Genomic DNA, 16,619 nt, shown 5'->3' on the forward strand with positions numbered 1-16,619 from the left:
ACCAAATTTCGGACCGAAGTTTCGGCGAAATCCAAAATTTTGGTTTTTGGTGGGGTCCAAAATGGTTACCGAAACCAAAATTTTAAACCTTGCGTACAGCACAACCATGATCTATATAGCCAGAACACGAGGAAAAAAAATAGAGAATCAGATACAACAAAATAACATCACTCAGCCTCAAGAGGGAAGAGAATCAAACACCTCCATATTAGAGGCCTAGTTACCCACGAACAAGCAAGAGCATTCGCATTACTATTTGCAGTCCTTACAACATGTTGATAGAAGATAAAACGAGACCCACTATTTCATGGATCTCATCCATCATCTTCGAAAACCTCCGGGGATACGGATGGCTTCCGATCAACAATCGAATAGCGTTGATTGCTGGGGCTATAATTGGCAAAACTCGAGACCGTCACTATAAAAAAATAAAAATAAAATTAGATTTTGTTAATTGCTGGGGCTCATCTCCAAAATGGTCTCTAGCCCTGTTGGTTTTGGATTTTGATAACTGATTGTGAGTCCTAAACCGATTATTGGATGCAAAATTCAATGTAATTGAGAGTTTGAGACCAATAATAAGTTTTGGACTCACGATCTTGATCAATCCAAGATGGGACCATTATGGCGCAGTAGCCGAACCTTATTGTACCCCTATATAGAAATGCATATTGCAAAGGTGAACAGTACATTGTTGGCTCTTATGATTGCATAATCAGCATGATTTATGGGCCATAGGACATCAAAGCAAAACCGATCAATTGGACGGTTCAGATCAATAAAGGTTTGCATATCAAAACAAGGGAGTGCGGTTATACTCTCTCGTATATAATCTTCTGTCATCATCGTTAAAGCATTTACTTTTCTTCATCGTCATCAGAGAGAGAGAGAGAGAGAGAGAGAGAGAGAGAGAGATCTTGATCCAGCCATGGATTTGTGGCAGAAAGCGAGGATTTTTGCAGAAGAAGCAGCAAAGAGATCGCATGAAATCACAATTGAAGCAGCGAAGAGATCTCAAGAACTCACAAAAGGAGCAGCGAAAATCTCTCAAGAATTCGTCTCAGAGACTGCAAAGAAGTCTAAGGAATTCGCATTCGAGGCCACGAAGAAAGCCGATCAGATCAAGATCGAGGCCTTGAAGCGAGCTGATCAGATCAAAACCCTAGCCGAAGGGATCTCACCGCAGATTCCGGTCCCGATCCAACTTTCTGACTCCGTGGCAGCACCTCCACCGTTGGATCTAGAGGAATTCGGCATCACTGATGATCTTCGCGAGTTCGTGAAGGGAATCACGATCAGCACGTTTCAGGATTTTCCTATGGCTGGTAATCCTTGATTCACTCTCTTGTTCCTATTGTTTTTATGTAAATTCTAGGTTTTTGGCGATCAGTTTTGTAAATTTTTGATTCGCTCTCTTGTTCCTATTGCTTTGATATAAATTCTAGGTTTTGGCGATCAGTTTTTTAGCGTTTGATATATGTAGAATGGGACCTAATAATGTGGTTTTTTTTTTTCTTTCTTTATTTACCTATTCGCATCGTAGATTATTATAGGAGGCTACTGATGTTGTTTAACTTTTACCATTAAAACGAAAAGAGTCTACTGATGGTTATATGGGGTTTGGAAGTTTTGTATGTGCAATGTAGTTGTAATTTATAGTTTCTGTTCATGAAGTTGAGGATTAAGAGAAAATGTGTTGTTTTTGGGTGTAGAAGTTTCTTGGTGCACAAGTTCAGTCATTGGCGGAGTGAAAAACTTTATTGTATATGTGATTTTTAGGAAGTTGTCTATAATTAAAACCTTTTTATTTGCATCGTGGAAGATTTAGAAGTACGTTTCCTTTTCTATGGCTGTTTGGACCCTGCGTTTGTGTAATTTTTGCGTAATTCTATTTTAATTTGTAGTTGATGTTTCAGAAGGAAAATCCTGTAAAGAAAACTTGCAATGTTTTTTTTTCTTTTCTGGGTACTTAGGTTGTTTGATGTAGAAGTTAATTATTTTGTAGCTTGTACGAGGCTTAATTCAGCATCCTTGAAATTTGATGTTAATCAAGGTTTATAAGCTCAAATCTCTGTTTGACTCAGTGTGAGAGTCTGCTTGAAACATGGACAAGTCTTTTATCAAGATTTTTTGACTTTTAAAAGTATTTCTGCAGTCCAATCTTTCAAATTTTAAGTATTCATAGCACTCAGGATTTTTTGGGTCCCAGTCTACTTTTGTCGTCAGATTTCAAAGAAAATTAATGATCATTTTAACTTGAGCCGAATACTTGGCAAGTCGAGTTGCCTTTGTGAATTTTCAAATACTTGATCAAGGTTCTAAACATTGGTGATATGCATTTTGTCTGAACAATTGAGTTTCTGAACAGTGGTGAGTGGTGATATGTGTGTTTTGTGAATATCTAGTTGTTGTTGGCGACATAAAGTGCTCTTACAACTGGGATTTTCTCCACCATATATTATTTTCTTTGTACGCAGCTTTTGTGTAGTAGAAGTGTAGTGGTTGATATTTTTGAAAATTTTATTACAGTATTTGTATAAGTGGTGATGTGCTTGTGTTAGAACATATGACGTTTTTTTCTTAGTTAGTCTGTGTGGACATGTTCTTTCTGATGCGCAGATGAATCACCAATGTCAGACGTCCCTACGGTCTCAAATGTTCAGCAGGATCTTACAGAATGGCAAGCAAGACATGCGACTCTTGTTCTTTCAACGGTCAAGGTATTCTCTTGAGTTTTGCTTGAATTGCAGGGATTCGCAGCATGTGGTTGTTTTTTATATTCTCTAATTGATTGATGGTACTCTTAAATGTTGGCACTTTTGATTACCTTTTTTTTGAATGCTGATTTTGATTACCTCTTTGTTAATTAATCAATTCAGTGTTGGGCTTGTTCAATGGTCTGGTCAAATTATTTTAATGTCTCATTGAACTGACTCAACTCAAATGTGTTATGTGCTCTGCAACTGAGGAATCAGTTTACCATCTTATCATTAATTGTTCAGTTGCTTCTTTCTTGAGGGCTGAGTTGGCCTCACTTTGTATGTAATGGATGATGTTGACGAGGGTTATAGAGTTGGTTAAGGCTTTTGTGCAATCGCTGTGCCTCCTCACTATGCTTTGGGCTCTCGAGAAGGAACAAACAAAGAGTTTCCAGAGTGTTTCCACACTCTGAGATATTTGGAGGAACAAAACAAAAGAATATTCCGAGGTAAATCCATTAGTCCTAGGGTTTTGAGGCCCTTAATATTTAACTTAGTTTCAAAAGCTTGAACTCAGAAGAGAACTCAGCCAAGGTAAAACTGAGTTTACTTGGGTGAGTCGATGATTGTCATAGTCAATTTTTCATTAACTCGGGATTGTCAAAGGAATTTTTGATTGACATGGTAGGGAAAAACTCAGACTCAGTCAAAAACTTATCCAGGCAGAACTAAGAGGGATATCTTTCGCTATCTTGGTTCAATCCTACATAAGGAAGGAAAGATTGAAGAGGATGTTAACCACAGAATAAGAGCGGGTTGGTTGAAGTGGAAGCATGCTTCAGGAGTTCTGTGCGACCGTAAAATACCTACCAAGTTGAAGGGAAAGTTTTATAAGACAACTGTGAGGCCACCCATGCTGTACGCCTCAGAATGTTGGGCCACCAAGAAGTAGCATGTGGATAAGATGAGTGTAGCGAAGATGCAAATGCTTAGATGGATGTGCGGCCACACAAGGTTAGATATAATTAAAAATGAAGACATCTGTAAAAAGGTGGGGGTGGCACCAATTGAGGAGAAGATGAGAGTGCATCACTTAAGATGGTTTGGGCATATTTAACGTAGGCCTTTGGATGCTCCAGTGAGAAGAAGTGACTCGTGCCAAGTTGATGGAGTAAAAAGAGGAAGGAGCAGACCGAAAACAACTTGGGTAGAAACAATGAGGAAAGACTTGAGGGCTAGGAACATAACAGAGAACATGACCTTGGCTAGGAGAGAATGGAAGAAAATGATCCATGTAGACGAACCCAGCCAGCGTCAGGATTAGACTTGGTCAATTTGAGCCGGGTAGACTCTTTCATCTTCTTCATGAAAATTTTCTATAGGATTCATTAGCCGACCCCAACTAGTTTGGGACAAAGGCTTAGCTAAGTTGAGTTGAGTTGAGTTGAGTATTGATTGGACAATGCTCTAAAAGGAGTTCTGCATTGTTCCTGCCTTTGAGCTCATTAGATCTTGCTATCACTTTTTGTCTTCTTTGCAACAGCCAATTCCACCCCCCCCCCCTCCCCCCCCCCCCCCCCCCCCCCCAACCACACACACACACACGGCTATCAAGTTGAACTTTGATGGAATTAGTATTGGAAACCACAGGCCAGCTGGGCTTGGTGGTATCACATGATTAACAATGTTACAATGACCGATTAAAGATATCAATGAGAATGAAGTGTGGATGATGGTATGTGGAATCAAGTTGCTTATTTCAGAGTTCGTGTAGCCGTTAGTTGTGAAGGGAGTGTCCCTTATTGTTATACAGTGGATGAGGGCCAAGGGCGAGTGTCTTCGGAGTTTTGCAAACACCTAGATTACTTGTTGTCTCCAATGAGTTCTCAGTTGTATTTTCTGTTGCGCCGTTAGTGCTTTTCTTGGATTTTTCTTGACTAGCTCTGTCATCTTTGTATTGCTCTTTTTTTTAAATAAATTTCTTTGCTATAAAAAAGAAACATAATTAACGCAGATTTTGTGTTCCTAGTAGGAACATTGATCAAGTGGTTCATGTTCTGTTGAGAATTACAAAAAATTGTGACACTTTCATAAGATCACTATGGAGTGGCTAACAGTTGGTTCCTTAGTGGGGGTGGAAGTAGTTATTGCAAATCATAGTTGAAAAGGAATGTTTCACTATAAAATTTTGGGACTTTTCTAACAAGTCCTAGTTTAGAAAATGTTGTCTTATTAGTCATTGAAAATTACTAATTATCCCAAAAGATATGATTGTAGAGAATAATTTCTAAGACATCTCTCAATTTTTGTTGTGTTGTTTGTTGTTCCTTTTTTAATTACAATTTTATCCCTATTTTAAATTAAAGCCCCTTCATTAAAAAAGAGCAAAGCTTAACGACCGCGATAGTAAAGAACTACAACCTAACAGAAGATCAGCATCATCGTTTCATTACAGAACACGTGAAACTTCAAAATGATGTGAAGTAAAACCTTGGCTGGATACTAATGAGAAATGAGTAGTCGGTTGCATGTATCGATACTTGTGTTCTTAATTGATAATTGAGAATTGAGAACATTACCTTTACCGTTAAGTGTGTAGCCTGTGGGCTGGTGTCAATGTTTTGTAACCCAGACTGGTGATTGAACCTCTGAAGGGTCTTGTTGAGTACAAACCGGTTCAACTGCTGGTTCAAACTGATTTGAACCATGACACCAGCATGACGTTATTTTGATTAAAAAAAATGCAGATTTTAGATAATTGCCAATAGAGGGAAAAAAAAGGATATATCGGAATTCCTCCCTCTACTTGATGCATACAACTAAGAGAGATGATGAAATAAAACTAATTCTTATATATAGGGGGAAAGAGAACCATAAATAAGGGAAAATTGAACTCGAGGGATTGAAGCAACAAAGGGAAAACAGAAACGGATTTTCAAAAGAAATGGTGCAATACTACTTTTCCTTGATTGAATTAGTTACTGTTGGTATCATTGATGGGTGCCACTGTCTACGTGTGTGCCTTTGATAGGTGACTGAGTTCCCTCAATCTCGCCTGGTGTTCAAATGTCTTTTTTAAGGCTTCAGATTTGAATCAAATTAATTTTGGCTTTAGATTTTTGCTCTTGTATTTAATATGTTTTTAACTTATTGAAGGTCAAAATATACTTTATAAGTTCTGACTAAATATAAGTTCTGAGTATGATGTTTCAAATATTTATAATATTATCAATAGATTTGATTTTCTACTTTATTTTTTATTAATAATAGCAAAACAAACCACCTCGTTCAATGGAGATTGAGCAGTTCTACTACCTTTGGACTTGAACGGTTCGTCCAGTTTTCTAAAAAACATTGTGTTTTATATGGTACAAGACCAGAATGTGTACATGTTCAGAGGTTCCTTTGGTCCAGTTTTAAAAAATTGGTCAGCTATCAGCTTGCAGTTAAAAATGAATGTGATGTTCGTGGATATGCATGTAGTAAAAATTAAGCCTGATCAGACTTAATTTTAACTGTTTTATCTTTCCTCTCTCGTAAGTTTCACACTTTCATAGTCCATAATTTTTAATACATAGTCCATAATTTTCTTTCCCTATGCTAAGAATCTTTGGAAGACTGAAGACCGATTATTGCAGAACATGCTCCAGGCCTTTAGTTGTATCATGAGATGCTTTAAACCAATCAAGACAATTCAATGCATTCTACATTGATTTTCTGATGAGGTTGCTTTTGCAGGAAATTTCGAGGTTAAGATATGACCTATGCCCGCGCCATATGAAAGAAAGAAAATTCTGGAGGATATATTTCATACTTGTGAACAGTCATGTGGCTCCGTAAGTAACCTATCTTTCTTGAGGGCGCTTCATTATTGGTTCATACTATATTGATGGGAATATCGTTATTGATTCATACTTTCATACCATATTTATATATCTTATTTTGTTTTTGCAACATATGTTATTTATTGTAGCTTTTTGGCTTCGTATTTGATTATAATTATTTTATATTCGGAAATCCAGACCTGGATTGGGACTCAGTTACTGAGTTGAGTTGACCAGGTGACGGTTGGTCAACCAATGAGCAAAGTAAATATCTTCTAATATATATATTTTTACATAAAATGCTAAAAAAGTTAAATTTTTGAAAATTCGGTACCAAACCAGAAACAAAATTCAGTACAAAACCAGAAACAAAAAAATGGCCTCGTTCTCTTGACCTGGCCTGTCGACCCAGGATTGCCCAGCTCAACTCAGTTGACTCGGGAGAAACTCACAGGGTGAAATGCAGCCTGGTTTTCTCAACCTGTCATCCAGTTAATGGCTGGGTTAACTTGAGTGAGGTGAGTCCTGAGTGGATTAGCTGGGTTTTGGAACTATGCTTCTATTCACTGTAGTTTGAGTTTCATACTTTTTTGTTTCCTTTTCCCTTTTCTTTTACCTCTACTATCTCCATACCATTTTTTACAGTTTGTTGAAGATTTACTGATTTAGAAGGATTACTGCTCGTTCTTTGGGATTCTATATATTTTAAAATTCCAAGATGCAAGTTCAATTGTGATTCACAATTACAATCCTACAGTGTCACCCTTTGATCTCATCCAAACATTCTTTACCTGTCACTGTTTTTTGTCAGTAGGAAAAATCTCTGTAGTTTTCTGATAGAAAACAAATTTATATGGCTACCAACTTAGGTTCTATCAGTGATCTTTTCTTTTTGTGGTTCCGATCAGGTACGAGAAGCAGTACATGGATGAGTTTAAGGCGAAGTCGGTAGAGCAAAAAGAAAATGAAAAAGGAAACGAAAATTCAACCACAGGAACAGCTTCTAAATCGGAAACAATTGCAGCAAGCAGGCCAAGTAAGACTTCAACCTCGTCAACTGCCGAGCATGACTTGGATGTATTTCTTTTGGGGGATCTTGGAAGCAGTGATGAGGGTCCAGGTGTGTAATTCTTCATTTTCAATCATTAAAATATGTTCTACTGTATGTTTGGTTGTTATTTGTCGCTGCCTATTAAATCAGCATTTAGTACTTACAAATGTTTTCATTTTGTGGGTCTTATCCATGAACATTTTTTTATACCTAAATATTCACCAAATTGAGATGTTCAGTATCGAAGGGATATCAGCCTAGAAATTACTTTTTGCCTGGGAGACAGTTTTTGTAACCCTGATTAACTACTTCCTTCGTAGATGTCTGCTTGAAAAATTCCGACAAACTGTTTGGTTCACTTTTCTAAAACCTGTATGCTTGAAGAATTCCGACAAACTGGTTGGTTTCTAAAACATGAACCAGAATGTCCTGTTTAACCTAGTTTGATCAGAACTGGCAGATATCTTGATCTGTTTTGCCTCCTCCATTGCAATTTTGAGGTGTCAAACTGAGTGGAGTGGCTAGTTTTCTTCTAAACTGACAGAGCCAGAGTTCACTTACTCTTCTTTTCTTTTCTTTACTTATTTTTTTTTTTTGAAAATGTGCACTTACTTTTCTCCTTCTAGTCTTTTTTGAAAAAGGGCCCAGAACAACAATTTTCGTTTATTTTGTGTGTTCTTTCAGTAACCCTCCTAACTATGCTTTAAGTCGGTTCACACACAAAGATAGAGCCCGATGTCTTCTTGTTTTTCTCTTGGAGTGGTCTGGTTGCTCTGGTTTGGTCCATTTCAGAGCAGCCAAACCTATGGTTTTAAAGCATTGATCCGGTTGTTGGTTTGTTACTTCTAACATGAGTTATTAATGGTGTACTGGGTTCTTTCAGATGATGGTGATGGTGGTTTTGACGATGATTTTGACAAGATTGGGAACGATTCGGTAAGTATGAATTATCATGTGTTTGTATTGCTCTTTCTGGTTATGTCCTGTCTGCTGACACCTATGAGTAGTCTTAGTTTCTTTCTTTAAAATAGGTTTTTTCTTTTCCCTGTTTTCCATCCCAATCCCATGGTCTCCTCACCCACCACCTCTCAAATCTTTCTTTTTCCCCTGTCTGTCGGCCTCTCTTACACTAGGTAAACATGTATGTATTCCATGATGTTTTTCATGGTTGCTAAACTTGCCCTAAAAAAAAGAAATTAGTCAAAACCTTTCTCACATTTTCCTTCTCTTATTTCATTCTGTTCTTCTTTTCCTTCAACGTAGCTTTTCTCTGCAAAATCTGGTCTCTTCTCCAAAAGATCCCCTACACATTTATTGAGTTTTTTTTTTTTTTTTAAATGGCAAGATGATTTCGTTAAAGAAAGAAGAGGACCGAGATAGACCCCTCCCAATTACACATTTATTGAGTTTTGTCTTGGGTTGTTAGCAATTGCCGCAACATCCCTTATATTTTGTTCCTTGTTCCTCAAGTTTCTCCTTTGTGGGAAGTTATACGACTTCCTTTTTTTGAAACGGAGATGACTCATTTCCTTATCTCACAAAAGCTTCTTTTTAAATATTTTTATTTTTCCTCAAATTTAAGAATTCCTTTTCTTAGCTTTACTCGTAGGTCTTGCAACCACTTTTCTCCTTTTTTAAAACCTTTTATTTTGCATTCATCTTTTCTTCTTCTTCTTCTTCTGTTTTAATAATTTAGGAATCTCTTTTTAAACTTAGACGTAGGTGTGAGAAACTGATCTTCTTTTTATCAAGGTTTTTACTTCTTTTTTATAAAAGTTTCTAGTTCAACAGTTGGCTTGCATCTTGTGTGAGAAACTTGAAGTTAGGCCTTATTTGTTTTGGATTTTGAAAACCGATTGTGAGTCCAATACTGATTAATGGACTCAATATTAACGTTTAATTTTGAGGCTATTAATCATTATTGGACTCGCAATCGGTTCTCAAAATCCAAAACAAACTGGGCCTTAGTGTTTTGAAGTCACTTTTGGTCGAACACTTGAATGCAATAACAAGGATCCTTTCTTATATTGACAATTAAAATAAAGCGCTATTCTAAAAATTGTCAAAAACTTTAGCAAAATGCTCTATTGGTTTTTCAGTTAACACGATAAGATGTGAAATGCTGATCTATTTCATTTCACAGCATTCGTTCTGTAATAATTTTGATGAGGCGAAGTAAAAAAAAAGTAAATGCTGATTAAGATGTGGGTGTTTTTTGGGTCACTTATGAATGTTAAAATGTTCAAGATCAGGATACTTTTAATCTGTCTAGGTTATACCTATATATATACACGGTATTTATATAATGAACTGGCTGTATCTAGATTAAGATGGCTATAAGCCTTCAAGCATGGCCATCTCTTAACTTTCCCATGAGCACAACGAATGTTGGTTTCTAATTTTGAGTACTTCTATGTACTTTCAGGCTTTAGAAAGTGATGACGACAAAGCCGTTGAAGAAGAAAAGTGATGCAGCTGTGTAGATCAGTGTTATTTGGTTGAAAAAGGTTTCTCATCCAAGACATCTGGAAAATGTTGATCCGGGCAAGCACAAAAATGCACTGTACGTGTCTCGTGCTTTGAAGTAGAACAGTGGCGGGTAGTGTTTTTCGACTTTAGGATCATGTGAAAGCTAGCTGGTTGGTATATGTTGATTTCGGATTTTCTTTGGTGAAGACTGGGAGAATTGGAAAAGGAAAAGTTGAAGTGGCCGAGTTTCCTTTCTACGTTTATCTGAATCTATTATCTATTATTTCTGAATTTAAGCTGATATCAGACAGGAAGTTCTAGGGCCATGAAATGATCAAATAACCTTCTATTTACTTAGGTTTTAGTAATTAGTAAATAAGTATTGCTATTTCATGGGGCGATGACAATCCAAACAATGACTCGATGAGTAGATTAAACTGTTTAATATGTTTATTCATCTTTGATCTACAGTGTGTGCATTGTGTAATGTATAAGCAAATCCTACACTCAGTTTAAATTAAAGAAATTGATACAAACCTGCTATGGAGATTTCAGGCTTGTTTTGGGTTGATTAAATTTTGGATTTCTAGATATAGGACTGATCATTGTGTGGGTGTTTTTGCCCATATGATTCCATCAAATTTTACATCAGAACTCGATGTGTTAGCGTCTCTACTTCCAATCTTCTTGTATTTCATTGGACATGAGCACTGCATGAGAAATACATTTAGCTGGTAATTGCATGAGTGGGGGCCACTTACGGAATGATCCATACCATTCACTTGCTGGGTCTCTCTAAATGATCCTAAATTCCGATTTTATGCACTCTAAAATGGACGGTTAGTAATTAAGACGACAAAAACAGTCCACAAATCTGAGGGTTAGGATGGGTTGGGCAGAAGGATTTTGGGCCATTGCCCATACAAAGTTGGGCCCTCAGCAGATGAGTTTCAATAATCTATTACTGGGATTATTCTATTCCAGGAATGCTATCTCGGATTCCGGTGACCGCCTGTTTCTGGGCCATGCAATGCTTAGGCAATTAGCCATCCAAAGCTACCTGTTGATCTCATCCTTGGCATGTGCATATAATCGACGGTAGAGATGTTTTGACAATAATAATTAGTGGTCTATATTAGATCCAATAAAATGCCATCAAATGAACGGTTCCGATCAATCAAAGGAGAGACTCGGCACCATGACTTTGACTTACCGGGGGCGACACATTGTATTACAATGAGGTCGCGCTCTACTAAACCATTCCTGATAAGTAAATATTTGATTTATTTTCTCCCGCTTCTACTCCGGGCTTTCTCATCAACTTCAATAGAGTGCTTTCACTAAAAAACCAATGTGAAACATTTGCCCCATTTTCTTACTTGGGCCACCAGCATGTAGTATAAATGGGTACTCATAAGTCATAACATAAATACACTAGTTGGGGCTGTTCCAGGGAAAAAGGGGGTAAATATATCATTTCGCCCTTCACTTGGCTTTTCCCTTTTTCGTTCTCACTTGCAGTTTTAGAATCTCTCACAGACGCCATGCTGAGAAGACGGACGATTCTCTCCATTCGTTTTCATGTTATTCCATTTCTGTCCTCATCCTTCTCATCTTCGTGCAAAAAAAGCCTCTTTTCTCTTCCCTCAAACTTAAAACCTCCTCCTGTTCCAAAAAAAATCCCATTCACCGTCTCTGCTCACGGAGAAACATGGGAAGATCCTTACCATTGGATGTCCAATATCAACGATCCAGATTTATCCAGTTATCTAAACCAGGAAAATTCTTATACCGAAGCTTTCATGGCCGATACAGAGAATCTCCAGAGAAGACTAGTCACCGAGATGAAAACCCTAATGCCTCCGAGAATCTCTACTCCTCCTGAGCGTTGGGGTCCCTGGTTTGTTCAAAACCCTAATCCCCCTTATTTTCAATTTTTTTCTCTATAGTAATTTTTTTTAATTGAAGTGTTTTCGGTGTATCTGATATTTTTAATTGAAGAATTTTAGGTGTATATTAGGGCATTTGACCGTGGGGACCTTGTTTTTTTCAAAACCCTAATCCCCTTTATTTCTGATTTATTTTTTCTATAGTAATTTCTTTTATTAAATTGAAGTGTTTTCGGTGTATTTGTTTTTTTTTTTTAATTGAAGAGTTTTGAGGTGTATATTAGGGCATTTGACTGTTGGGACGTTGATTTGCTCAAAACCCTAACCCCTTTATTTCTGATTTCCTTTTTCTATAGTACTTTTTTCAAGAAATTGAAGTGTTTTCACTGTATCTGATTTTTTAATTGAAGAATTATAGGTGTATATTAAGGCATTTGATTTTGAATTGGAAGTGTTATTTCTGCATAGTTTTCAATTCATATCGAATAATTTTGATATTGCAAGGTGTTTACGAGGGCTTATTTTAATGGAACAGGCTTTATTATCAATATGTTCCTGAGGGAAAGGAATATCCAGTCCTTTGCCGGAGATTGGGGTGCGATAATGGTTGGATTAAAAAGGTTTTTAATTACATGAGAGGCTCTGGAAAGGAGGAAATTTTGCTCGATTGGAATGAAATCGCGGAGCAATTTGGCATGTTTCTACGATCTCAAACTTGCATTTCTTTTTTCTCTTTTGCTTTTGAATTCCTAACATTTTTGTTTGTGGGTTCTTGATATGAATTCGTACAAATTATGTTCAGTTTGGATTTGCTACCCAGCTACATTTTGTTCCAAGTCACTGCCTCCCATACCTCCCCGAATAGCATCACATTATTCTTTTCACAATCCACCCAAAGCTCCAATGAAACTATTGTTTTGGGTTTTGGTCACTCGGCAATGAACATGTGCACATGTGGGATGAGCCCAGTTCCTCATAATTCAGCCGGTGCAATTTGTGCATAAACTGCAATCAGAAAAGGTTTTTAGATTGCAGTTTACACCCTACCTGTACCCATAATGTAAGTGGGTACTCACCAAAACTGATCTGTTTGAGTGCAAAACAAGTTATTTTGTTTGGTGCATATGAACTTTTTATAGAAAGTCATAGTAACTTTGACATTACTTGAAATGAGCTTATATGACTGAAATAGAATTCCGTATTAGTACACTTGGACCCTACTTGCAGAATGGATCTTTTTGCAGGTTTCTCTTCAATTTGATCAGGACAGTGAAGAACTTGTCAGTTTTGTATAATACTAAGGCCTTCTTTATGGAATTCAGAGTTTGGACTCAGTTCTTGGAATGCAGTGCACCTAATCACGGTGCCGCAACGAGTTCCTAGTCAGGCGTCAATCTGTTGAAAATTGATCAGTTCTACTTTCTGGACAAACTAGTGAATAAATATGATCCCTGGATTTGGAAAAATGAAAAATGAATGCCTATCAATTTGATCCACATCTTATTCTCTTAAAACTTATTGATGTTGTCACTGACACTGCTTTCTCTTTGGGCTAGGTGGTTGGATCTTCTTGACCATTTAAAGGCTTTCATATCCTAGGGTTTTTGGATATCTCCTAGTCACGTTTCTTGTTTTTTTTTAGTTTTTAATAAATAGAATAAAATAATCCGGTTTTAAGTATCGAGTTCAACTCATGCATGTATTTGCTTTAGATTGATAGGGCTCCTCATGTGAATATTTTTTTACGTTATGGTTTTGAATCTGCATAAACCATGGTTTATGTTATGGATTTTCCTATGATTTGTGGACACGGACACGAGTGTCGCGTGTCGACACTGACACGGAGTGTCGGACACGGCAAACCCCCAAAATTTAGAAATAGGGACACGGCTAAAATAGAAAGTATATATAATCATAATTTGTCAATACGGATTTCTATGTCTAGTTTCGACACGGATATGAGTTGTCTGACATGGTAATATCTAAAAATTTAGAAATGGTGACACGTACATACCTATAAAATTATTGATTATTACACAAATACGTGCCCACAAGCCCACATTAACTCTTAACACTTTTGGCAATAGATTTAAAAGTGTCCAAAGGAGTCTCGACATGGGTGGACATGCATGTCCTGTCGGCAAGACATGTGTGTCGACAATAAATTCAAAGTGTCGGCTAAATCATAGGGATTTTCTAATTTAACTGTTAGCGTTTGTAGGGAAGTTTTTGTTAGGAAAATAAATGTATTATGTGATCCAAACGGTTCTATGGGTAGATCATCTTGGACAGTTCGATTTCATATTTAAATTAGCTTCCCTAAATTGTTCTCAGGCTTCTGTTTATTTCTACAAAGGAAATCATCCTAAGATGTTTTTGTGATTGGTCAAATGTGCTGTAGTTTCAGTTATAGGTTTGGAGTTCATTGATTTTTTTTTTTGGAGTTTATTGATATGTGTGCAATATGTGCAGGTTATGTTCATGTCGGTACATGTCGAGTTTCTCCTGATCACAAATTCCTTGCATATACACTTGATACTATCGGCAGTGAATTATTTGTGCTTCAAATTAAAGACCTTAGAACTGGATGTGTCATTACAAAATCAAGAGTTGACGGAGTTGTTAGCTTGGCATGGTCCAGTGACAGCAGTAGTTTGTTGTATACTATTTCTGATGAGACCCAAAGACCATATAGGTGAATTTTTCTGTTACTTTGAACTTTCTCTTACAGTTTTTGGGCCATCTATCACTCCTTGTACTTTGGCAGGGTGCTTCGAACAAAACTTGGGTCGGATGCTGGGGATGATCTGCTATTCACGGAAAGTGATCTCAGTTGCTGTGTGGACATCACTGGCACAAAGGATGGCAAGTTTATAACTGTGAATTCTAACTCAAGGACTTCATCTGAGGAAGGTTACTTTGCTACATCTCTTACCACTTTAAGTAATCAATTGATTCACCTCAAACTTTTATTAATAATATTGGATCTACATTATCTTGAGGTTGATGTCCTATTTCATTACAGGTCTATGTAGTAGACGCAACCAATCCACATAGTGGGTTGCAATGTGTACGAAAGCGTGTACCCGGTGTGCAGTATTTTTTGGAACACCACCATGGTTTTTTCTACCTTCTTACAAATGCTCCTTCAGAGGTTATGAGTCGGGTTGGTGGAGATTATCATTTAGCTAGATGCAGCACTGGAAATTTACCACTGGCAAATTGGCAGGTCAATTCGATTTCTTCACACAGTGGAAGTTCCTTCTTATGCTGGTTGGATGCATTTAATTTTTGATTAGAAACTGGAGATGCCTTCTCCCCTAGAATGTATACGTTGGCTGGACCATTGTGAATACTAGGTTCTAGGAATTAGTGATAAGATATGTTGCATTTTTTTTTTTATCAAATCGTTTTTTTGTTCATTGTAAAGTGTTTTGATAGTCTGTTAATGGTCTCCTTACATTATACCAATAGTAAGCGTGTCTATTTGTCATATGGGATATCTCATTGTAAAGAATGATGATAGTCTGTTAATTACTTAACTGTCTCCATACATTATACCAATAGTAAGCATGTCTATTTGTCATATGGGATTTACATTGTTCACATCAGTTACCTGGAGTATTTTATTTAATTTACCATTAAAAAATCTTTTCCTTAATAGTCTCATGGTATCTAAGCTGTAGGTATTTTATCCAGACCCTAGGAATTCTTACTCAAGCTACTGTGGGGAAGTATAATATGTCTTGCAGTGATCTCATAAGGTTTTGTTGGATTCTTGTTAGGCTTGTTGCATGTGATTCTGAAACATGATTTTGATTTTGTTGGAATGTTGTGGGGCTGTTAACAGGCCGGACCACTGACTAATCAGATCCAAAATTACCTTGTAATCAGATTGGGTTTACAATGGGCTGTCGATTTCTTGGTAAAATCCGTGATTGAGTCCTGCCCATTTATACCCGCAGAATGTTGCCCTGGTATTGAACTCTAGGCTGGGTAATTCTGGAAATATTGCAATTGAAGGCCTGGAATACGCTTTTAACAACTCCTTGGGCAAATCATTGACATCCCCGACTCTACTTGTTTTTAGCCCTACCGAGTCTATGTAAAAAAAACTCATTTTACTCATCCAACCGCATCTTTGACTCGCCCTAGTCAACTTGGTTTTAACTTAGGTGAGTTTTTGTCCAAGTTCTTAAATATATCTAGCCTACTTTAATCTTGACATAAAAAAGTGTAAGGAAACAAAATCTGGATATTATGAGCTTTGGCGAGTTGAATTCAGCTCATGGATTAGAATCTCCCTGACTCATTGTGGAAGAAGATTCTCTCAACATTATTTCCTGGGTGAGGTATGAAGCTAGTAATCCTTGGCATTTTACGGACGCCATTAATGAGGTGTTGGATAGGGTCGAGGGGCACACCACTTGTTTTCAGAATTTGTGTTGTGTGGCTAATGGCTTGGCGAACTAGCTGGCTCCGTCTGTGGTGTTGAGATTGGAGCTAGAGACCTCTGACTTCCTTCCTTGAGTTTTTGTTGGATGTAATTTCGCTTTTTAATTAGGCTATTTTGTCCATCTCAGTCTTTAATCTTTGCTCATTATTAATAAATTTTTTCGATTCAAAAATAAAATTGACACACTAAGAGTCATCTTTGTTTTTCTTTGGTGAAGAAATTGACACTCTG

The 16,619-nt window shown here is 37.1% G+C and overlaps 2 protein-coding genes across 4 annotated transcripts in view; both read left to right on the plus strand.

Moving 5' to 3' along the window:
• The first annotated feature begins 860 nt into the window (after positions 1 to 860).
• On the plus strand, positions 861 to 10,590 carry LOC143879248 (uncharacterized). Its single transcript, XM_077381521.1, has 6 exons — positions 861 to 1,325; positions 2,620 to 2,720; positions 6,438 to 6,535; positions 7,432 to 7,643; positions 8,458 to 8,510; positions 10,000 to 10,590. The coding sequence occupies exons 1-6, from the start codon at positions 929 to 931 to the stop codon at positions 10,042 to 10,044; spliced, it is 906 nt and encodes a 301-aa protein (XP_077237636.1). The 5' UTR covers positions 861 to 928; the 3' UTR covers positions 10,045 to 10,590.
• Positions 10,591 to 11,465: 875 nt separating this feature from the next.
• The window catches only part of LOC143879249 (Prolyl oligopeptidase family protein), a 35,674-nt gene continuing 30,520 nt past the window's right edge, over positions 11,466 to 16,619 (plus strand). For all 3 annotated transcript variants that reach the window (XM_077381524.1, XM_077381522.1, XM_077381523.1), the window contains exons 1-5: positions 11,466 to 11,943; positions 12,468 to 12,625; positions 14,405 to 14,627; positions 14,700 to 14,839; positions 14,956 to 15,161. In XM_077381524.1, the coding sequence (XP_077237639.1) occupies positions 11,588 to 11,943; positions 12,468 to 12,625; positions 14,405 to 14,627; positions 14,700 to 14,839; positions 14,956 to 15,161 (1,083 nt within the window). In that variant the 5' untranslated portion in view covers positions 11,466 to 11,587. The remainder of the gene's footprint in view (positions 11,944 to 12,467; positions 12,626 to 14,404; positions 14,628 to 14,699; positions 14,840 to 14,955; positions 15,162 to 16,619) is intronic.

The sequence above is a fragment of the Tasmannia lanceolata genome, unplaced genomic scaffold, assembly GCF_043159265.1.
Source record: "Tasmannia lanceolata isolate RefF3 unplaced genomic scaffold, GAP_Taslan_0.1 ptg000006l, whole genome shotgun sequence".
Taxonomy (NCBI): domain Eukaryota; kingdom Viridiplantae; phylum Streptophyta; class Magnoliopsida; order Canellales; family Winteraceae; genus Tasmannia; species Tasmannia lanceolata.

What these genes read in the sequence shown, in the direction of transcription:
- LOC143879248 (XM_077381521.1), top strand. Translation starts at nt 929, where the DNA reads ATGGATTTGTGGCAGAAAGCGAGGATTTTTGCAGAAGAAGCAGCAAAG. An exon ending in TCAGGATTTTCCTATGGCTG is followed by an intron (nt 1,326 to 2,619) that starts GTAATCCTTGAT and finishes TCTGATGCGCAG; the next exon opens with ATGAATCACCAATGTCAGAC. An exon ending in TTGTTCTTTCAACGGTCAAG is followed by an intron (nt 2,721 to 6,437) that starts GTATTCTCTTGA and finishes TTGCTTTTGCAG; the next exon opens with GAAATTTCGAGGTTAAGATA.